Below are 23,640 nucleotides of genomic sequence, written 5' to 3' on the forward strand. Positions count from 1 at the left end.
CCACCAGATGAAAAATCTACACACATCTACACAGTATCTTACACGTTTAACCCCAGTCCCCACCTCTGATGACAAGCCCACGCTCCTAGTGCTTTTCCAAATTAGAGATTTTTATTGTTTTTACTCAACTATAGCAATAGGCTTGTTAATTACTTTAGTGTAACTATGACTAATGAAGAACGTGTGCCTGCAGTCCCCCTTTTAAGTCATAAATCCAAAATGGTATACTTTAAGAAAATGATTTTTATTTTAAAAATTTCATAAAGTATTGGAATTAATATATAACTAAGGCATTTAGAAAGGAGTCTCCTGGTTTAAATTATTTACTGGCTCAGTTCTAGCTCTAGCCTAGTAAAGTCCTCTCAGAAACTTCACTTATAAAATCTGGCCTTATGGGAAAGGATTTTTACTGTACTGAAAAGAAGCCATATGAAGCCGAGATCTGAAGCGCTCGGCTTCCAATTCCCGGAAGAAAGCATCGTCGTCATTCTGGGTTATCATGTGCTGCAGCTGCTGAATTTCCTTCTCCATCTTCAATCTCAGCTCCCTCTTCACCTTATACAATGTCTAAAAGAGAATTCACATCATCCTGTGATTCACATTTGTCCGGCCCTTGCCTATTTTTGCTCCCCCTCCCTCTTTCAGCTCCTCAAGCTTCTGTAATTTTACGAGCTCTTACAGAGACTTAACAGATAAAATTAACAGGATAAATCCTGTGTATAGGGTTAACCATAGGATAAGTGTTTTGAATTGTAGTACAGTTGTTTTCTACTTCTTAAATACGTAAATTGATTATTTCTCTCCTGTTAATTATTACCTGGGCCTGGGATTTCTCTCTGGCTTTGAGTTCCTGGCGTTCTTGTGATATGGCTTCTGCCAGCAATGAAAACTGTACAGAGAGGAAAACAAATGTTTATCTGTAGCCCAAATTTAGTAATTCTTATAATATAATGTTCACAGACTTAAAAATCTTTAAGATTTTATTTATTTATTCATGAGAGACACAGAGAGAGTGAGACAGAGGGAAAAGCAGGCTCCATGCAGGAAGCCTGAGGTGGGACACGCAATCCCAGGACTCCAGGATCACGCCCTGAGCCAAAGGCAGACACTCAACTGCTGAACCACCCAGGCGTCCCAAAAACCTTTAATAGAAATAGGGCAATATAACTGTGCTGCTAGCTTACTGTGAATCATCAGACTAACCTATATAGTGACAGGTTCTGAGTTAATAACAGACTAAGCTGCTGGTGATCAGGATTAAGCACATTAGAATGTGAACCAGCAACAGTGAGCCTACCTGGTCTTTATAGTAGTTCTCCATTGAGTCCAGTTCATTCTGGTGCTGTCTCTTTTGTTCAGCTCGCTTTTCTTTGGCATAGTTTCTTAAGTCTCGTAATCTCTGCTTCTGAATCTGTAAACCTTCTTCAAACAATTTCTTAAATATCTGTTTAGTTAGAAAAATAAAGTTATGCTGAACTTTCATGGAAGAACATAAACATTTTGTCCAACTATACTGATTCTATTTCACAAAGTCTTTAGTATCAGCCTGAGATATCCACATACCATAAAATTCACCCCTTTAAGAGGTATAATTCAATAGATTTTTGTATATTCAGAGCTGTGCAACCATCATCATTTCAGAAAGAAGCCCCTATACTCATTAGCAGCCACTCTCCCATCTACCTCATCCCACCTACTGCAACCCCTAATATACTAGGTCTGTAAATTTGCCTATTCTGTATATTTCATGTAATCATAAAATATGTGGCCTTTTGTATTTGGTTTCTTTCACTTAGCATGTTTTCAAGTTTGATCTATATTGTAGCAAGTATCAATACTTCATTCCTTCTTATTGCCAGGTAATATTCCACTGTATGGGTATATCACATTTTGTTTATCCATTCATCAGCTGATAGGCCTTTGGGTTTTTTCCGCTTTTTATATATTATAAATAATGCTGCTATAGAAAATTGTACATAGGTTGTGTGGATATATACCTAGCAGTGAAATTACGGAATCATAGGGTAGCGATGGTAACCTTTTGACGAACTGCCAGACTGTGATCTAAAGTGGTTGCATCATTTTGCCAGCCCTGCATGAGGGTTGTAACTTCTCCACATCTTTGCCAACACCTTTTATTTCAGCAATTTTAGTGAGTGGTTTCCCACTGTGGTTTTGATTTGTACTTCCTTAATGACCAGTGGCATTCAGCATCCTTTCCTGTATCCTCAAATTCTCTAATGCTTTCAGAAAGCAGTTCTCAAGGAGCCACGTATATAGAGGAAGAACCGCGGCCAGAGAAGAAACAAATGGTGCATTTATACATGTGCACAACTAAGGGTGAGGTGGTTATCATTGAACTGGGCCAGAGGAAAACAAATTATTCAAAGGATTTGGATATGCTGATTTTCCTTAGAGCCATGCATTCATCAGTATTACCTTAGTCAAGTAACTTCACCTCACATCAGTAGTATGGTCTAGAAATGAGGATGGATGATAGCAGTGGCCCAATTAACTAATTACCTTAATGTTTTATTCTAGAGATGAAATTTACTGCCAGTTTGGAATCCCAAAAGATTAAGCATTTCAGCCTGATTAGGATGAAACAACAAATACCTTGGAGAAATACTTCACAGTGCATCTGTCCCACACTCCTTTCTCAATTTTATGTGGAATCCAGGTCATCCAGTCACATCTTAAGTCCCTGTCCCTTCTAACAAACTCCCAAACCCCTTGAAGCAGTTGTACTGGGGAACAAGTGCAGGAGGTCGGAGGAATAAGGCCTCACATTCAGATGAGAGCGCTGGAGACAGAGCAGACTGAATACCACGCGGATAATAAAATGAGGCACGGACAAGTCAAAACTCTCATAGGATGCATCTTAGGTCTTGCATTTGGATTTTGGATTCAAATTGGGAAGGAATTGCAAGGTAGTCCTGAAAGCTAACAGATAAAATTCATCCATCTGACAGGATTGGATAAAAAGCTGTATTTACCATTTCTTCCCGGGTCCTCATTCTCATCATTTTTGCACGCAACTGAACTCTGTAATCATCGTAGTATTTCCGGGCACGGACAATCTGCTGCCGATTTTCTTTTATCTTTGACTGTGTCAGCTTTTGCCTATGAATGCGGTCCTTGAAGTCTTGCTGGGAAAGGGAAAAAGAGTTAAGAACAAGACAGATTTTGGCATTCTTAGCTGCTCCAGTCACCATCGCAAGATCTTCAAGGAGTAGCCAGGCATGCAGGGCCAGTGGCCTATCACCCGGGCATAGACTCTATAAAACTGTCGGCTCCCAGAAGCCTTTTAGCCTTTGGTAGGTTCATCGCCAGTCCAAAGGGCTGCCCCAACAAGCCCACACTGCTACAGGTGATCTTGGTGGAATTTGAAGATCTCATCTTCACATGTACCGGACGGGGTCACCAAAGCCACACCCAGATGCCAGCTTAACAGGAGTAGAAAAAAAGACATTCCGACTTTCAAGCAAAGCTTTTAGTTCCACCAAGGGTATTTATGTAAAAACGAAGGAAATTAGACAATATCTTATAAAGTACTGAGGGTGAAATCTGGTCATGTACATAAAGCCCTCAACAAGGTGTTCAGACTGATACTTTTCTTTTCCCTAATAGTTTTCAAATGGCTTCCTCCTCTTTCTCTGGAACTGCTTAGGAATATAGTTCCTACTGCTTATCTCAACCAAGAGTCTTAAAATCTCTTCTAACATCGTCTTTGACTTCTGTCCTCTTCATTATACTGAGGAGAAGATGTGCTATGTACAATTCTCAATCCAAATTAGAAGGGATAGGGGATCCCTGGGTGGCGCAGCGGTTTAGCGCCTGCCTTTGGCCCAGGGCACGATCCTGGAGACCCCGGATCGAATCCCACGTCGGGCTCCCGGTGCATGGAGCCTGCTTCTCCCTCTGCCTGTGTCTCTGCCTCTCTCTCTCTCTCTGTGACTATCATAAATAAATAAATAAAAATTAAAAAAAAAAATTAGAAGGGATGATGATAAACTAGCTCAGCTCTATACTTGTGATCTAAGAAGATCAGAGCAGACAAAAAGCATTAGCTTACAACCACTTGGTACCTCGAAGTTGCTGTGGAAGTAGAGACAGACCTGAATTAAAATCTCAACCCTGCCTCTTGCTGATTACAGTGGGACCAACCACAAGTTAGCATCTCAAAGAAAACATCTCCCATTATGTTACTCGACCAAATGAAGCTGTATATGTAAGCACCTTTGCCCCTCATCAGTTTTGGTTACAGCTCTAGATGCTTCCATAGGCACTTGTTAAAGGCAAAAGTCTCTGGGACTGTTACCCAGCTATATAAATACAAGTCATTAACACAACTTACAAATTCAAAATTATTAACACAACTTGCTCTTAACATACCAATCTCTTGTTGTGTTCATATTCTTTCTTGACAAGTGCAGTAAGGAGGTCATGCCTTTTTAAGGCTGCTTCTATCTTTAAAAGGGACAGAAAGGAAGGACGTTAATAATGCTATTCAATAGATTCTGAAGGATAAGCTCTTCTCCTGATTTATATTCCTAAGCTTGTAATTGACAGTTAACTTACTTCATCCTGGAGTTTCTTCTTTGATCTATTTTCTCTATATGCATCTTTTCTGAGCTGTTCAATCTGTGTAATTTGCTCTTTCCACATTTTGCTTAGTGTTTGGCCAGAAACATAGAGAAATGGAAACTGCTCCAGCATAAGGGGCAGGAGACTGTGTTCATTCACTTTCACTGTAAGGTCAAAACAAAAAAACAAAAAAACCTCCTCAATCTGAGACAGTTTCTGATGGCGTTTAATAAAAACTCTCATTCTATCTTCCTGATAGAGCAAAGCTTATCTAGTGATGCAGTCTGGTCCTGAAAAGAATAAATCTAAAAGTACATCATTAACTTTTGCACTCCTTCTTTGATCCGAGTACTACCAGTAAGGATGAAAATAACACTCAACAGTTCTGACTGATGACATGCTGTTCTTGTGAAGTCCATCCTAACAACTCAGCTGACTCAGCGACTGAGGTGGACGCTGTGTGTGTGTGTGTGGTCAAACACACTTTTCAGCCCCACCAGGAGGCAAACTCTTCTGATGGGATGTAATTAGAAGGCCAGCAGTGTTTGAAATGGAACCCTGGCATTTCACATGATCTCGTTTTCCTTGTAACTGGACTCTAACACTCACTGGCACCAACTGTCAACATAACAGGAGCTGGACAGGACATCTGCTTGCTTTGGAGCATCCCTTGGGTTCTACCAACTTCCCAGAAACAAAGAAAAGGCAACTAGTATGAGTGAGCAGATTGAAGCAAAAGCTGGAGCAGCAGGTAGTACCTTATTGTGCCTCTGGTACCAATATACAGGCCTCCTGAAGGTATTTAGAGTTTAAAATAAATGCCTTAACAGTTTTATCTCTCTTTATAGAAATCTAGCATATGGCAGTGATAAAAGGGGAACTTTCTCCAGCTCACTGGTGGATGTTAAGTTTTCAGTGCTGTGTCCTTGGAATGTAGCACACACTTTCAAAGTATGCCAGTTTTCCATAAAGTACAATTTTGTGGTTCTTACTTGGAACTGCTTTATTTGGCTTTGGCAAGCCACCTCTTGGACTTGGAGTTGTGGTTTTTCTGGAGTAAGTCTTCCAGGGCTGACTGTGTTTTGGAGTTCCTTTATGAACAGCTTCTCTGTATATTTTTTCCTTAGAAGCAGACAGACATAAGAACAAAAATGAGAGAAATCTAATAACTCTTTAATACATTGTCTTAAATATTACATATTGACAAAAATAGCTAACTAATCCCCAACCAAACACCTTACTTCAAATTTCTAAAATCTGGTTAGTGTTTATCTACCCCAAGTTAAAAGCATCTTTTGGTTTCTGGCACCCCTTGGAATTTCAGAGTCACCATAGTCCCACATCCTCAATACAACCACTAATAATGTTTTGATGTACTGGCTTCTTTGACAACTTTTTCCATGTAGATTAAAAAAATTCTTAAATCATGTTTAGTTGTAACCATACTGTATTTTATATCCTGTTTTGTTCATGAACATTCCAGCACAAGCATTTTTGCTGTTTTCACTTACTTTCTATAACCATCCTTTTAAAAGGCAATAGACATGTCTGCTTTGGGCTGCTTCTACCCAGGCACAGAACAGATGAGATTTCTCCTCATTCCCCTTTAACCTGTCAGCCTCAACTATCTTTTAAACCTCTGGTCAACTGCTAAACAGAACCCCTTAAAAACCGATGACGTCTTGGATAAGAAGGAAAAGTGCTGGTGTCCTTTGGTACCATGTCTTGCCACATTTTAGCAACGTGGCTACTCTATAAAATAAGAGAAACTCCTGCATCATGAGATGAAATACTAAGGAGATAATGATTAAGGCCTGTTGATTTCTTTTTCCTTTTAAAAAGATCATCTCTGTACTTTCCACTGATCTGATCAAATTGCATTTATTACAGTAGAGACTTTTACCCACTGTTTCCTTCTCCTCATTTATTCCTAGAGATCCAATATTCTCCTGAACTTTATTTCTTCTTAGTTCCCTTTCAAATGCTTCGGTTATTGCCTAGAAGCAGAAAAAGCCATATGACATTATAGTTATCAAAAACATATACGAAATGAAAATGTAGGGAAAAAAATTAACCTAAAATTCTGCCATTTGAGTCATTTTTTTTTTAAGGTCCTTTCAGGCCCCACTATCATAAATATACATTATTTAACAGACATGTAATTGGAGCATAAAATTTTACATAATGCATTTCTTTATTTTCAAGTTTTGTTAATTATTTTGACAGTCCCTTGAATGAAAGTTACAGGCTGAATTGAAGTTACATGTTATTATAAAACATCTGAATTTCAGTTTTTCACTATCACAAACTATACTGTAGCAAACAATTTAAGTGTTCTAAATTTATGCTGTGTATCAAAATCCCTATTCCACAGCAGAAAGCCTTCCTTGGTAATCATACATTCTCCATGTTGAATCCTAAACACCTCTGCTCATTTCTGTCTTGGGCACTTTAATCCTATCTGTAACTCAACTGGCCTATCACTTTTAATCCACCTCAAATTCTCATCCTCTCTGAAATATCAACCCATACGGATCTACTTCTAAACCCACTAGAGTACTGGGTTATATTTAACAAGGTTAGTTTTCTTAGAATATCCCAAGTTTCATGTTCCCTAAAGGCAGGGGTGGAGGAGGGGGAGGCACATAAAAGCCGTGTCACATAATTTCCTATCATCCACTCAGTTCAAGAATATTAAATGCATTTTAGGGCTTTAATGACCTAAATGCACAGTCACTATAATATTTGGTTGAGGGTAAACTGTATTGCCTGCTACCCAATTGTAGTCAAAGATGGAATGTACCTTTGCTTGGAATTGGCGGATATCTGTTTCTTTTGGCTTTCGCTGCCGTTTTTTCTCCATATGGAATTGTGTGTTTTTGTTAACTGGAGAAGGAGAGAGTGAATGAGATCTGTAGGGTGGTGTTCTACGCGTGGGAATTCCTACAACATGGAAGAAACATGTACCATTAGTTCCTATATCGCCAGAAATATTAAGTTGGAAATCAAATGGTTTTTACCTAATCCAAAAAGAATGACTGTGAATGTGCTAAACATGTTCTCTCCTATAACTAATTTGTGTTTATTTGTATGTTTAGTGAGACCAAGTAAACAAATACACACAAATGTATAGAGTCTCAAAAAAGTACTTAGGTTCTATTTTCAACTTTGGGTTGAAAAGAAAGCAACATGTGGAATTAAGTGGAAGGAAGTGGTGGTAGAGAAAGAAAATGTTAAGTATATATATACATCTTACCCTTATAAAGCAGCATGCTTAGAAGAAAAAGTTAATGTAGTTCATCATTTTCTAAGTAGTCCCAATTTTTCCTTATGTAGTTAAGTTAGCCCTAACTCCATAATACTTAAGAAATCTAACAAATCACAAATGTTTTTATGTTACAGTGTTTTTAGTTTTACTTGGGCATCTGCTAGTTGTATAGAGGTATACTCCATGCCTTTTCAGAAAAATGAGAAAGTCTAAGGTTAAGGAAATTAGTTTGACATGTTTATAAATAAACCTTCCCAGGGAATTCAAATTTCACTCAGCTTTTTTTTTTTTTTTAACTCTTTTAATTCAAATCTTTCAAATGCAGTTTAAATGTAATAAGATATTAAGGGGGTTCCTGACAGGCTCAGTTGGAGGAGCATGCAACTCCTGATTTCAGGGTCATGAATTTGAGCTGTGTGTTGGGCACTGAGATTACTTAATTAAAAAAATAAATAAGATATTGGGGTGCCTAGGTGGCTTAGTCAGCTGGGCACCCGACTCTTGGTTTTGGCTCAAGTCAGAATCTCAGGATTGTGAAATAGGCCTATTGACACAGGGAGGAGTCTGCTTGAGAGTCTCTCTTCCTCCTCTTGCTTACTCTCTCTTAAAATAAATAAATCTTAAAAAAAAGATATTAAGAAAAACTGACCTGCACCATTTACATGATGTTTTTATGACATCTTATTATGTTCATAATGTACTCTTTTCATCAAAGAGCCAATGAAAAGAACATTTTAACTTAAAATGAATTTTCAAAATTGGGTATGGTATGTATGTGTATCTTAAGTAAGGGAAACATGTAGGTAACTAGGTGAGGCTTACTTTGAGATTACCTAGGAAAGTTTAAGGGGAGAAAGATGAAATGATCAAGAGAAAAGAGTATTTTTGGAGTAAAAAGCAATTCTACTAGATATAGATCCTAGGGAAACTTTTTTTTTTTAAAGTAAACACTATCCTCTACATGAGGCTTGAATTCACAATGCTAAGATCAAGAGTCCTGTGCTCTACAACTAAGCCCCAAGATTCTAGAGAAATTTTTACATGTTACAGGTTTCTACTTTTCATAACTACGATTTTGCAATCTATAGTCCATCCATGCAATGGATTCCATTATACAAATGGAGTATATTGCATAAACTCAGATTTTCAAAACAATACTAACAGAAAAAAGTTGTAAAATAACAGAGTAAGTAAGAGCTGTTACCAGTATAAAAACAGGAATGAGAAGGTTCCGGTTTAACATGGCAATATAAAGGCACCTGAATGTACCTCCTCCCATAGATGCTCTGAATCTACAGCTACATATTGAATAATTCCCTCAGAAGGGAATCTGGAAACTAGATGAATGACTCCTATACCTCAGGTGAATGAGAAAAAAACCTACATTGAAAGGGGCCTTGGCACACCCTCATCTCCTGGGAGCCATTAAGAACAAACAAGGTAGTTAGGATAATCACAAAGGTTTGAGACACCCAAGAGCTAGGAACGTGCTTTAATGTTAAGACTGATCTCCTACATAAGACTACTCCTTCAAGACTGGGAGAGGCGACTGTTTTACCTGGTGCACAGAGACCAACACAGACAGGAAAATGAAGAAAAAAGAAGAGTATGTTCTTAAAAAAAAAAAAGTGAGATAACCTCAAATAAATCTTAGTGAAACAGAAAGAAGGGCTTTAGACCTGATGGAGACTTAAAAACAGTGGTCATAAAGATGCTCACCAAGATCAGGAGAACAATGTGTGTACAAAGTGAGAATTTCAACAAAGAGAAAATAAACAAAAGTACCAGACGGAAGTTATATAATTTAAAAATATACTAACTAAATTGAAAAATTCAATACAGGGGGGTTCAGCAGCAGACTAGCTAAAGCAGAAGAAAGGATTAGCAAACTTAACGACAGGACAGTGGAACTTACCCAAACAGAGGAGCAGAAAGAAAAATGAATAAAAAAGATTGAAGATAGCTTAAGGGATTTGTGGGACACAATCAAGTAAGACCAATATTCACACTATAGGGGTCCCAGTAGAGAGAGAAAAAGAGAAAGCCAATTCAAAGTAATGGCTGGAAACTCCCCTAACCTGGACAAAGGAAAGAGACATCCAAACCCAGGAAGCCCAGAAACTTTCAAATAAGATAAATCCAAAGACCTCATACTAAGACATATTATAACTAAACTGCCAAATTTAATTTGAGAGAATCTTTAAAGCAACAAGAGAAAACTTGTTATATACAAGGGAACCTCCATACCACTCCTGAGATTTTCCAGAAGAAGCTTTGCAGGCCTGAAGGGAGTAATATCTATTCAAAGTGCTGAAAGAGGACAGCCCTGGTGGCTCGGCGGCTCAGCGGTTCAGCGCCGCCTTCAGCCCAAGGCCTGATCCTGGAGTCCCGGGATCTAGTCCCACGTTGGGCTCCCTGAATGGAGCCTGCTTCTTTCTCCCTCTCCTGTGTCTCTGCCTCCCTCTCTATCTATCTATCTCTCATACATACATACATACAAATCTTTTTTTAAAAAAGTGCTGAAAGAGAAAAACTGCCAACCAAAACTTTTACTCAGCAAAATTGTCCTTTGGAACTGGAGAAATAGTTTTCCACACAAGCAAAAGTTGAAGCAGTTCATTAACACTAGAACAGCTTTACAAGAAATTTTAAAGAGGCTCCTTTAAATAAAAGGGTGGTATTTAGTAATAGGAAAGCATATGAAAATATAAATCTCACTGGTAAAGGTAAATATATAGTTAAATTCAGAAAAGTCTAATGTAACAGTGGTGGGTAAATCACATATAAATCTAGCATGAAGGTTAAAAGACAAAAGTAGCAAAAATAACTACAATAATTTGTTAATGAATACACAAAAATATGTAAATTATGACATCAAGAACAAAGTATGGGAGCAGGAAAAGTAAAAACACAGAACTTTAGTATGTGTTCTAATTTAAGTTGTTACCAACTTAAAATTGAGTATTACAAGATGTCTTTTTTTTTAAATTTTTTTTAAATTTTTATTTATTTATGATAGTCAGAGAGAGAGAGAGAGAGGCAGAGGGAGAAGCAGGTTCCATGCACCGGGAGCCCGACGTGGGATTCGATCCCGGGTCTCCAGGATCGCGCCCTGGGCCAAAGGCAGGCGCCAAACCACTGCGCCACCCAGGGATCCCCTACAAGATGTCTTATATAGGCTTTAGGTAACCATAACATGAAAACCTATAATAGATACACTACAGATAAAGAAGTCTAGAGCAAAATCATCAAATCACAAAGAGAGCAAAAGAACAGAAATACAAAACAGCCATAGAACAAAATGGCAACACTAAGTCGACACCTAGCAATAATTACTTCTAATGTAAATGGACTAAATTTTCCAATCAAAAGACACAGCGTGGCTGAATGGATAACAAAGCAAAACAGACACAGCTACATGCTGACTATACAGGACTCACTTAAGCCTTAAGGACACACACAAAATGAAAGATATTTCACACAAATGGAAACCAAAAGAAAGCTGTAGTAGCTATGCTTCTATCAGATAAAACAGACTTCAAGACAGACTGTAACAAGAGACAAAATCATTATATAACAACAAGAGGATGAATTCATAGAGAGTATAAACATTTCCAAGTATTTATGCACCAAACACAGGAGCATGTAAATATGTAAAGTGAATATTAACAAACCTAAAATACAAAGGAGAAATAGCAATACAACATTTAACAGACATTTATAGACATTTACAGAACACTCCATCCCAAAGTACCAGAATATACATTCTTCTCAAGCATACAGGAACATTCTACAGGACCAAGCATATGCTAGGCCACCAAACAAGTCATAATAAAGTTAATATTGAAATCATATCAAGCCTATTTTCTGACACTTGATATGTTATGAAATTAGAAAGCAATTACAAGAAAACTGGAAAATTCACAAATATATGGAGATTAAACAATATGCTATGGAACAACTAGCAGGTCAAAGAAGAAATCAAATGAGAAATTTAAAAAATCTTCAGATGGAAAAGGAAATATATCAAAACTATGTGATGTCTTAGTTAAGCATCCAACTCTTGATTTCAGCTCAGGTCATGATCTCAGGATCTCGGGATCAAGCCCCGCCTAGGGCTCTGTGCTGGCTATGGAGCCTGCATGGGATTCTCCCTCTCCCACTGCCCCTCCCCACACCCACCACTGCACAAGCTTGCTCTCTAAAATAAACAAAATAAAACCCATTTAAAACAAACAAAAACCACCTATGGGATATAGCAAGAGCAGTTCTAAGATGGAAGCTCAAAGTGATAAATGAATATATGAGAAAACAAAAAAGATACATGACACCTAAATAAAAAACAGTTAAGTGGGATTTATCAAAGTGAAAAGCTTCTGGAATGAGAAAAAAATATTTGCAAATTAGAGATCTGACAAAGGGTTAATATCCAAACTATATAAAGAACTGCAACTTGATAGTAAAGAAACAAACAAATTTAAAAATGGTCATGGAAACTGAACAGACATTTTTCCAAAGAAGATCTACAAATGGCCAACAGGAACATGAGGAAGTGCTCAATATCACTAATTATTACAGAAATGCAAATTAAAACTATAATGAAATATCATTTTGTGTCTGTTAGAATGGCTTCCATCAAAAGACAACAAGCATTGGAGAGGATACGGAATAAAGGGAACCCTTGTGCACTGTTGGAGGAAATGTAAATTGGTACAACCACCATAGAAAACACTATGGAAGTTCCTCAAAAAATTAAAAACAGAATTTACCATATGATGCAGCAATTTCATCTGTTGGAATATATCCACAAAAAACAAAAAACTGTGGAACAGATTATCTGCTACCCCATGTTCATAGCAGTATCTACAGTAGCCAAGACATGGAAATGTTAAGTGTCCAATGATGGATGAATTATTTAGCCTTAAAAAGTAAGAAAATCCTGTCATTTGTGGAAACATGGATGGACCCTGAATTACTGTATGACCTCACTTATATGTCGATCTGTAAGGAAAAAAAGAAACCACTTACATGTGGAATCTTTAAAAAAAGGTGTGTGTGTGGGGTGCAAACTCATAGGAAAAAAGATCAGATTTCTGGTTAACAGAGGCAAGAGGTGGGGGGAGGAATTTGGTGAAAGTGGTCAAAAGGTATAAACTTTCAGTTATGAGATAAATTAGTACTGGTAATATAATGTACAACACAATAACAAGTTAGGTCCACTGTATGGTATATATGAAAGTTACAGAGTTCTCAACACAAAAGCAAAAAAACCCTTTTTTTTTCTTGATCTATAGGAGATGATGGGTGTCAACTAACTGTCATAATCATTTCACAAGATATGTCAATCCAGTCATCGTACAGTACATATACACAGTGCTGTATGTCAACATATCTCAATAAAATTGGGAGAAAAAAAAAGAGAAAAAAGGTCTCAAACCACCTAATCTTATTCCTTGGAAGCAGGAAAAAAAGAACAAAAGGCCAAAATTAGGAGAGAGAGGGGATCCCTGGGTGGCGCAGTGGTTTAGCGCCTGCCTTTGGCCCAGGGCGCGATCCTGGAGACCCGGGATCAAGTACCACATCGGGCTCCCGGTGCATGGAGCCTGCTTCTCCCTCTGCCTGTGTCTCTGCCTCTCTCTCTCTGTGTGACTATCATAAATTAAAAAATAAAAAAATAAATTAAAAAAAAAAAAAGGAGAGAGAATCTTAAGCATTGTGGGTGTGGGGCTTGATCTCAAAACCCTGAGATCATGACCTGAGCCAAAACCAAGAGTCAGATATTTAACCAACTGAGCCACTTAAGCTCTCCTGAATCCAATCGTATAGTAAAAGGATCACACACCATAATGAAGTGAGATTACAGGAATGTAAAGATGCCCATTTTTTAATTGGAATTTTTTTTTTTTTGCTATTGTGTTGTAGGAATTCTTTATATATTTTGGATATTAATTCTATATCAGATATCTGATTTGTATTTTCTCCCATTTGGTACACCGCCTTTTCATTAAATCAAAATTAAAAATACCACATGACCCAGCAATTATACCCAGAAGTAAAGAAATCACTACCTCAAAAAGATACATGTACCCTCCATGTTGACTGCAGCATTATTTACAATAGCCAAGATACAGAAACAACCTAAGTGCCCACCTATGCACAGATAAATGGATAAAGAAAAAAACATACATAAAAGAATATGATTCAGTCATAGGGGAAAAAAAAAAAGGAAATCCTGCCATCTGTAACAACATGGATGGGCCTGAGGGCATTATGCTAAGTGAAATAATTCAGACAGAGAAAGACAAATAATGTATGACCTCATATACGTGTGGAATCTAAAAACAAACTAAAAAATACAGAGAACACATTGGTGGTTGCCAGAGGTGGGTGTGAAGATGGTCAAAAGGTACAAACTTCCAGTTATAAGATAAGTAAGTTCTGAGAATATAACATCCAGTATGGTGACTTTAGTTACCTGAAAGTTGCAAAAAATCCCATTTTACAAGTTTTAAGAAAAAAAATGTGGATCTATGTGAAGTGATGTTAACTAAACTTACTGTGATAATCATTTTGCAATATATACCAAATCATTATACTGTACACCTTCAGTGAACACAATGTTTTATGTCAATTCTATCTTAATAAAATAAAAAAATAAAAACAAGGATATGAAGATACAAACTTTGAGAGTCGTTTCTTTGAAGGAGGGGAAAAATGGACTGTGGCGAGGAAAGAGGAGACTTCAACTCTTATTTTTAAACGCAAAAAGTGTAAAGTATGTATAATTATTAACATATGCTTTTAGATGGTGAAGATGCAGGTATTATTATTTTTGATCCTTCTATATATCTTTGAAATATTTAAAATGAGAAATCCAGTCATAGACAAATGGAAGTCCTAAATGGGTCCCTGGAACATCCTTATCCTGGCTTCTCTGGGGAGGTACCTGGTCTTCGCTTCTTTGACCCACACTCCATGATGCTGTCACTGTGCTGAGACAGTGTCTCATCCTTCCCACTCTCCATCTCTTCATTTCCAATATCATCTTCTTTATAGTCAGTCTTTTCTTTAATTCGATCACCCAGGGCACTTTTTAACATCTATTGAGAAAATACAACACCTTTCATTGATTTTAGCAGAATGCACGTTGGGAACAGCAGACAGAATCTTCACAAAGCTTCTTCTCCTAATTAGGCACTAAGAACATTTGGATGCTTATGTATGTTTAGTTTCTGAAGGGTGTATATCACTGCTACTGGAATATTCAGTTTCAATAGACTTCAGAGTAAATCACATAAGGACTTAATACATTTATTCAATGATACCCCTCAACTGTTAATACTGGATTCTGGGAGTTGAAATCAAGAGATCGAATTTATACCAAATGTGTCTTAGATGTATCTAAAAATAAAAGTTTTAATGTAATCAAATAGAATGATTATTTTCATCAGAATTCAATAAAAATCAGGATAAACCTGTACCAAATTTGGTTATACCATGAAAGGCCAAGAGATGACTTCTCATCTTGTGTCCTACCTGCCTGATATATGGAACATTTTCACAGTAACTAAGACACAACTAATTTTAGTACATTAGCTTACTTAGCTTTCATCTTTAATTGGAAAATCACTTAAATACTCACCAACTATGGCAGTCTCGATATAGATATAAAAAACAAGACTTGCCCAATCTAGTTCAGAGAGCCGTTGAGAGAGTTTCTCAGAAACTGCATATAACTCTTGTTCTGTTAACCTCTTTCCTGGCCTCTGGGAGAAGGTTGAATCCCAGGATGAGACTGTAGGTCTGCTGTCATATCTGTAACAAAATGACCACATGACATTTAAGTAGCCAAATGTGCTGTGTAATGCATGCTGTAACAAAGATTTCATACTGGTCTTCATAGCTCAGTTTGGAGAATATACTCCTTTCTTCAAATCCCTTTGCAAACAGACTGAAAACACTGCAATAAGTAAGGTTACCTTTTTCCTCTGGGAAGCTTCCTTGTCCGAGGGCCTTGGATCTGAGCTGAACAAATTTCCTGTTTGCTATCTTTAGGCGACTTAGAAGTTAAGACAACTCTATTATCTGATTCCTATTAAAAACAAAAGAGAATTGATTTGAAAAAGCTACAAAGAGGGCACATAAAAACATTTTGGATGGGAGGAAAGGGGAGAACCTGTGGGACAAAGTTCAGTCCTTTTATTCACCATGTTTTACTTTAAGTTTTTAATTTATTTAATTAATCTCTAGACCCAATGTGGGCTCAAACTCATGCCCCCAAGATCAAGAGTCACATGCTCTTCTGAGCCAGCTGAGCACCCGTTTGACTTTTTAAAAAACACATTTGTCAGGGTACCTGGGTGGCTCAGTGGGTTAAGAGTCTAGTCTGACTCTTGATTTTTGCTCAGATCATGATGATCTCAGGGTCATGAGATTGAGCCCTGCATCAAGCTCCACAATGGGCATGGAGTCTGCTTATCACGCTTTCTCCTTCTCCTTCTGTTCCTGCACATGCTCTCTCTCACTTTATGTCAAATAAATAAATAAAATCTTACCGAAAAAAGAGTCAATAGAAACTGTCTGTAATTGAAATACTTAAATAAAGATAATGCCTTCCAAAATATGAATATATACTCTCAATGTTTTTAATAGATTTCTTTTTTAAAGGTTTATTTCTTTCAGAGAGAGCAAGCAAGCATGTGCGTGTGCTTGCAAGTACACAGGAGAGGGGGAGGGAAAGGAGAGGGAGAGAAGTCCCCAAGCAGACTCCCCACTGAGTGTAGAGCCCCATGTAGGGCTTGATCCCAGGACTCCAAGATGACCTGAGATGAACTCAAGAGTTGGACACCCAACTGAGTAAGCCACCCAGGTGCCTCATTAAACAATTTATTTCTTAATCTCAGAGTTAATCTTATGAAGAAACATTTGACATTTAAGAATCTCTTCAATTTCACTTATCTTGTTCTTCTACCAAAGTAAAATTAAACACTTTTTAGTATAAACAACTATAATACAATTGCATTTTTAAAAACTTTTTATTGAAGTGTCCTGCTCAAGAATTATTTCAAAATGAGCATTCACACTTAAATGCCACTCAGGTTAGGAAATAGAATATTATCAACAACTCAGAAGCCCTTCTACCATCCTCCCCTAAAACTCCTCCAAATGTAACCATTATCTTATGATCCCTTTTATCTATCCACCCACTCTATCTGAACAGGTGTACAGAATGTTTATTATGGCCACCTAATGCTAATGATGCTTATTTCATCCTTACACTTTTTATGCACTGTTTGAATTTTTAATAATGAGAATGTACCATTGTTTAAAAATTCACCTTTTGCATATGTCCCTAGCTGTTCATTTCTAGGCGGATAGGGACAGGATAACTTTACAAAAAGGTTTTTGTTTTTTTTTTTTTTCCCCAAAGAGTGGAAGCAAATAGGCCAAGGTATTAACAGCAGTTCACACTGGATAATAGGAATATGGGTGTATGGTTTTTCATACTTTCTTATAAAAGTTTAAGTGATTTAACTAAGGACACAGAATATGGGTTCTAAAACTAGAATACTGAGTTTAAATCCTGACTCTACAGTTCCTGTGTACCTGAACTTAGATATTTAATCTCTTTGTAACAGCTTTCCCATGGGAAATAAAAATCATACCTGTTCCATAGCTGTTGTGAGGAGTATATTATTCAATACCTGCAAAAACCTAGAACTATGCATGACACAAAATAAACACCTAATACTATTTTCCTTTTTATACATTTATCCCTACTGTCTTAAAGTAAGAACATGTAGGTATACACAGAGGTAAGGCTTGAGAAATATAGGGCTCATTAGTGGAGTATCCTTGATTACTATTCTAGTAGACCTCTTTAAATTTATGGACTTCTACCTACTCAAAAGCAAGCCTTTCCACTTACCACAGAAAATGCTGTGCTCTCTCCAGTAGAATTCATGGCAGGGGAGATGTGACTTGAACGCAAGTATTCTTTTCCTATGGGACAGGGTGCTCTAGGCTCTGAAGGGTGGTAGGGTGGATGCAAAGGAATAGCTGATCGAATAGGCTCCCCGAGCTTCCTAGCATTTGGAATCACATCCACAGAAGGAATTTCCACTAGTTATCAAAAATAAAGTGGACATTAAGGTGAAACTCTAAAAAATATATCGTTTATTATGTATACATACCTATAGATACTAAAAACCTAAATGACTAGAGGATAGCTACATAAAAATGATGGTTTATCCACAGGTTATAAAACTAGGTAGCCATAACAATGATTTATGTAATACTAAGTAAAATCTCAGAGAGAACAGTAAGAAATGAGAGTATTTTTCAAATGACTATATTTTATCATTCCCTAATAATTTGAAGACCATCAACTGATAATACTAGTATGTATATTAGAGATTCTAATTATCCTAAAGTCTTTAAGAGAAGAATATGGATGCAAAACATATGACCAAAACCTATTTTATGAAATCAGAGCTCATAATTCATTACCAAACATTTACAAATATGATCACGTAAAACCAAAAAGAATCACAGCAAGTATAAAGCAACAAAAGTAAAAAGGCTAATAGCAACAGAAACTATCTTAGGAACTATTGTCTCTAACTCATAGCAATAGTCTAACAACGCATTACTACTCACTGTCTTCAGTAAAGGATGTCCTGCTCTTGGACAAAAAACTAGATGAGGGAGGGTGCATTTCTTCACGTGACATGGTTAAGGCTTTTTTGGACTGCATTTCACTGGGGCCAGCGGCACCTAGAGAAGAAGGTATTACGTGTAGAATTGTTTATTTGCTGAATGTTATACTAAAAACCAAGAATTTTTTTACCCAGAGGCTAAAAATCCCAGGAATGACATGATCATTGAACTATGTTGGTCTGATTGCCCAAACTTCCCATTACTATTAATAATGATCAGAGAGGAAGCTCTAGTTCTATAGTCCAGAACCAATTATACAAATTTTTTTTCCACTTATTCAAATTAAAAGCAAAGTTTCACATCATATTACTTTGCTTTAGAAAAAGAAGTGCCACAGAAATAGATACACAGATCAAAATAACAGAATAGAGAGCCCAGAAAAAAAAAAAACTAGTTTATATGGTCAATTAATTAATCTCCAACAAAGAGGTAAGAATATAAGGAAAAACTGGTCCCTTCAATAAATGGTGGTAGGAAAAGTGGACAGCTACATTGCAAAAGAATGAAACTGGAGTACCTGACACCATACACAAAAATTACCTAAAAATGGATTAAATAACTAAATGTGAGACATGAAACCATAAAACTTTTAGAAGAAAACACAGGCAGTAATCTCTACGACATTAGCCTTAGCAACATTTTTCTGATATGTCTCCTCAGGCAAGGGAAACAAAAGCAAAAATAAACTATTAGGACTACAAGAATCTTCTTCTGCACAGAGAAGGAAACCATCAACAAAATAATTGGTGAGTCATTTGGATCTTGTGCCATAGTTTGCCAACCTCTGACCTAAAGAAACCACTGTTAACATTTTAATTTCTTTCCTTACAGATATGCTAATGTGCATCTTATGTGATCTTATAAAGTGTAATCAAACTAAGTAATTTTTAATTGAGGTACAGTTGACACACAATATTATACTTGTTTCAAGTGTACAACATAGTAATTTGGCAACTCTGTATGTTATGCTATGCTCATCATAAGCATAGCTACCATCTGTCATTGTATGTTATTTTAATACTGTTGACTATATTTCTTTTACCTTTCATTCCTGTGACTTACTCATTCCATAACTGGAAGGCTATATACCTCCTATTCTACTTTGCCCATTTTACCTATTCCCCCCCACTTTCTCCTGTATGGAAACCATCAGTTCTCTGTATCTATTTCTTTTTTACCTATTCCCCCCACCTTCTCCAGTATGGAAACCATAAGTTCTCTGGTCTACTTCTTTTTGTTTTCATTTGCTTTATTTTTTAGATTCCATATATAAGTGAAATTCTTTGGTATTTGCCTTTCTCTGAGCTAGGAATCTTGGCTGATACCATAATAAAAAAGCTTACAGATCAAATTGTTTTGTCTAATTTTAAATGCTTTTTATTTTAAATCAGCTTTATAAGATTACATAGAAAGCTACAGTAAATTTTTCTGAAATTGAGGAATTATCCACTTTGCTCCTTTAGAAATCTAAGTACACAAACTTCCCACAAACAGAATGGACTTAAGAACCCCCTCTCCAAATGACTATTTACTTTTCTCCAATTTAATGAAAAACTTCACCATAAATGTATTCCTTACTTGGAAGGTCTGAGAATGCACCCCGAAAACCCACTGTTACCAAATGGTCAACTGACAATCTCTACAAACAGAAAAATTCACGTTGCACAGACCCCAAACTCCACGCAATTTATTCCAAGATACTTGTGTATTTCAACATTTCTGACGCTGATTTGATGCCTTCTTAAAACCAGCAAATACATCTTTTTGTGCTTTCCTTTTCTATAATCCAGTGCAATATGGCCATTTTCATATCAAAATGTTTAAAATATGTGAATCTCCCTGTATAACTTCCTAATTACATGAAAAGCATCTAAGATCTAATGTTCAAAATTCATAATATGGTCCATCCACAATTTCTCTATTACCCAAACTGAATTTGTCATCAGTTTGATTTGAGGCTAATTCAGTTTTACCTGGGCTTATTTTTTCTTGGATGATCAAGTAACTCATATGCTCTTCATTTTTGATGAAATTTCTCTTAAAATCTCATGCTTAGTTACCATATGGAACTTCTGTCAGACTGAAAGTGATACACTCAAATCTTACCTCATAATTTCGAGATTGTTTTAGGACATATTGCTAAATATGTCCTAAAACTTGTCTACTGTAAGCATTAATATATTCACTAAATATCTATATAATAAATGTATGTAACATTTCATTAAGAAAAGGGGGTGGCCCTGGGTAGAAAAAATGGATGAAGATGGTCAAATGGCACAAATTTCCAGTTAAATAAGTCATGGGACTATAAATATACAAAGAGGCTAGATCTTAAAAGTTATCACAAGGAAAAAAAATTTCAACTATAAATGGTGACAAACATTAACTAGACTTCTGCGATGATCATTTCACAATATATGTAAACATAAAATTATCAGGTTGTACATCTCAAACTAACAATGGTACATGTCAATTATCTCAACAGCCCAGGAATCAAAGCCTAAATTAGATGCCCATAAATGTATATGATGAGTTAATCTGTAGACTTAAATCCAAATATAAAAGGAAGTTACCATAGTCCTTTATGACATTAAACCCAAAGACCTTAGCCTAGCTTTTCTCTTAATCTTTTTTCTTTTGCCTTAATCGTATTATAATCTGAATAGTTAAAATCCGAAAACAATTCACTTTTTACAGAAAAAAGTACCTTTCTACATGGCAATTGCTATCACAGAACACCATCTCTAAAATCACCATTTCTTCCACCTTCTGTTAATCCTACTCTCTTTCCTTCAAGAAACAGTATTACCTACACTTGACTTTTGGTCATCACATTACTTTGCTCCTCCCAGTAGCAAGTACATGTCTTTGGTCTACTGTCTAACCTGCCAGACTTAGGTTCTTTGAACACTGGAATTCAGTGTCTATTCTTTGCAATCAAAGTATTAATGCTGAGAGTGATTTCAGAGATGGTTTTGTGGAATTCTCTGATTTCACACATTAAGAAACTGAGGCTCAGGAAAGATAAGGGCCCTGACAAAGTCACACAGCTAGTAGCAGAGTCTGGATAAGAACTTGGTCACTGGATTCCCAATTTAATACACTTAATTCCTCTCTAGCATTCCTGTTCTTCCATTAAAAAAACCCCCACAACTTATTGCGGGCCTGGTGTTTTGCAAAGCTTTGGAATATTAAGGTGAATATGAATAATTTTACTATATATTTCACTTATTTGTCTTATTGGCTGCCTCCACAAGTAGAATGTAAGCTCTACAAGGGAAGGAATTTGTGTCTATTGTGTTTATCACTGTAACACCCCTGCTTGGCACAGGGAAAACATTAAACATGTGCTGAATGAGTATGGTGGCTACTGTCCCTGAAACTCATGACATACTCAAAATTTCTATGCAATGTGAGAATGCTATTACCAAAATAAGGTGAGAGGGCCACACTGTAGAAATACAGAGCCTTAGAGCCTGAGGCACATGGGGGAGGCTGGGCTTTGTAAATTTGCCAGGAATAGAAAGGAAGGAAGAATACTCCAATAGGATGCCAGAAAAGAGCATGGCAACCAAGGTAGGGAGGACAGGGAGTGAGATGTTGGAGGACAGCAAGATGGGACGCTCAAAATGGGTCTGAAAGATACTTAGGCTTACTGTATATAAGCAGCAGACTATTAGAAATGTGGCCTGACACCTGGCAGAAAAATTGCCACTGGATGATATACAGGCTTCTTGGTTGAAACCACGAAAAGAGTAAGTCACCCAGTTAAGGAAGCTACACTTAGGGAGTAACCTGAGTGTAAGTGGATGATTAAGTTGCATCCAGAATTCTCTTCCCAGAGTATCAAGTCCCATATATTACAAGACAAACTTGCATCTACCTGCTTGCATTGTGCCTGTGACTCCTCCTTGACTGATTTCAGGTTAACTGTTCATATTTAGGATAATGGTGGTATACTCTTACAAATTCAATTCTAATGTCAAGTTATAGCTTTCTATGTTCTTCTCAACTATAAAACATTCCTAAGTATATTTTTATAGTTAGATGTTGAATAACTAACTGGTATCTAATTACTTACCATTACTTCTTAGAGAAAAAGTGTGTGCGGTATCTCCAAGTCGAATTATTTCACCGGTGGATTCTGTTTCATCTCCATCCCAAGAGGGGCCCAAAGCCTCTGATGACAAGGAGCACCTGAAAGAGTTCCCTTACTTATTTAGGACCTGGCCTAACCACAGAGGGGCCCCTACCAAGAAGGACCCCAAGAGTTGCTTCAAACAGCCTACCTATGGGTAATGAGACTAATTGCAATATGCAGAAAAAGGGCAAGACACTCCACTCCCTTCTGTTGCTTTTCACTTGCTGCTTATCTGTTTTGACTGATGTATGTATGGTGGAAATAACTGTGTGGAAAGTGTCAGGGATTAAATGCATTGGAAAATACACAAAGAACAATAAACACTGGATACTCTAGGGATGTAGGAGTAGAGTCTGGGTAGGGTATTAATTTTGCATTAATATTCTTGTGTTGTTTCACTTTTGCACTTTAAAAAAAAATCTAATAAAAAAAAAATAAAGTCAAGAAAGTCATCATATGGTGATCTCCCTTAAGACATGTTTTCCACGATGTACTACACCTGAATAGGAAAGCACTGCCTGGGTTTTTCAAATCATGACAAACTCCATGAAAAAATGGAGAATCAGACATTTAAAACAAAGCCATAGCATCATATTCAACCGCTAGTTAGAACTACCATCAAATGTAGGATGTTTAAAAAACAACAACAACAACAACAACAAAAAAACAGGAATAGCCACCTCCACCTTAGAGGAGTGGTTTAGCCAATTATAAAGCACACATATGAATGGTCTGCTATACAGTAATTAAAAACTACTACAAAGGGTTTAACAACTTGAAGGCTACTGATGTGTAAAATGTTTAAATGCAGAAAACAAAATTACATAAATATGACTAAATCTAAAAAAACCCCAAAAGAATAAAAAAGACTAACGTATAACAAAGCATCAAATAAGTACTTATTTAGTTAAAATGATAGAGCTCA

General features: G+C 36.7%; 1 protein-coding gene across 1 annotated transcript in view; it reads right to left on the reverse strand.

Moving 5' to 3' along the window:
* Positions 1 to 225: 225 nt before the first annotated feature.
* Positions 226 to 23,640, reverse strand: part of CEP95 (centrosomal protein 95) — a 34,930-nt gene continuing 11,515 nt past the window's right edge. The window contains exons 6-20 of the mRNA XM_025999590.2: positions 22,656 to 22,771; positions 18,515 to 18,631; positions 17,784 to 17,977; positions 15,835 to 15,947; positions 15,541 to 15,670; positions 14,802 to 14,955; positions 7,391 to 7,530; positions 6,495 to 6,584; positions 5,580 to 5,709; positions 4,582 to 4,751; positions 4,396 to 4,470; positions 2,997 to 3,149; positions 1,298 to 1,444; positions 818 to 889; positions 226 to 567 (exon numbers count right to left, since the gene is read on the reverse strand). Of these exons, the coding sequence (XP_025855375.1) occupies positions 391 to 567; positions 818 to 889; positions 1,298 to 1,444; positions 2,997 to 3,149; positions 4,396 to 4,470; positions 4,582 to 4,751; positions 5,580 to 5,709; positions 6,495 to 6,584; positions 7,391 to 7,530; positions 14,802 to 14,955; positions 15,541 to 15,670; positions 15,835 to 15,947; positions 17,784 to 17,977; positions 18,515 to 18,631; positions 22,656 to 22,771 (1,978 nt within the window). The 3' untranslated portion in view covers positions 226 to 390. The remainder of the gene's footprint in view (positions 568 to 817; positions 890 to 1,297; positions 1,445 to 2,996; positions 3,150 to 4,395; positions 4,471 to 4,581; positions 4,752 to 5,579; positions 5,710 to 6,494; positions 6,585 to 7,390; positions 7,531 to 14,801; positions 14,956 to 15,540; positions 15,671 to 15,834; positions 15,948 to 17,783; positions 17,978 to 18,514; positions 18,632 to 22,655; positions 22,772 to 23,640) is intronic.

Source organism: Vulpes vulpes, chromosome 2 (assembly GCF_048418805.1).
Source record: "Vulpes vulpes isolate BD-2025 chromosome 2, VulVul3, whole genome shotgun sequence".
Taxonomy (NCBI): domain Eukaryota; kingdom Metazoa; phylum Chordata; class Mammalia; order Carnivora; family Canidae; genus Vulpes; species Vulpes vulpes.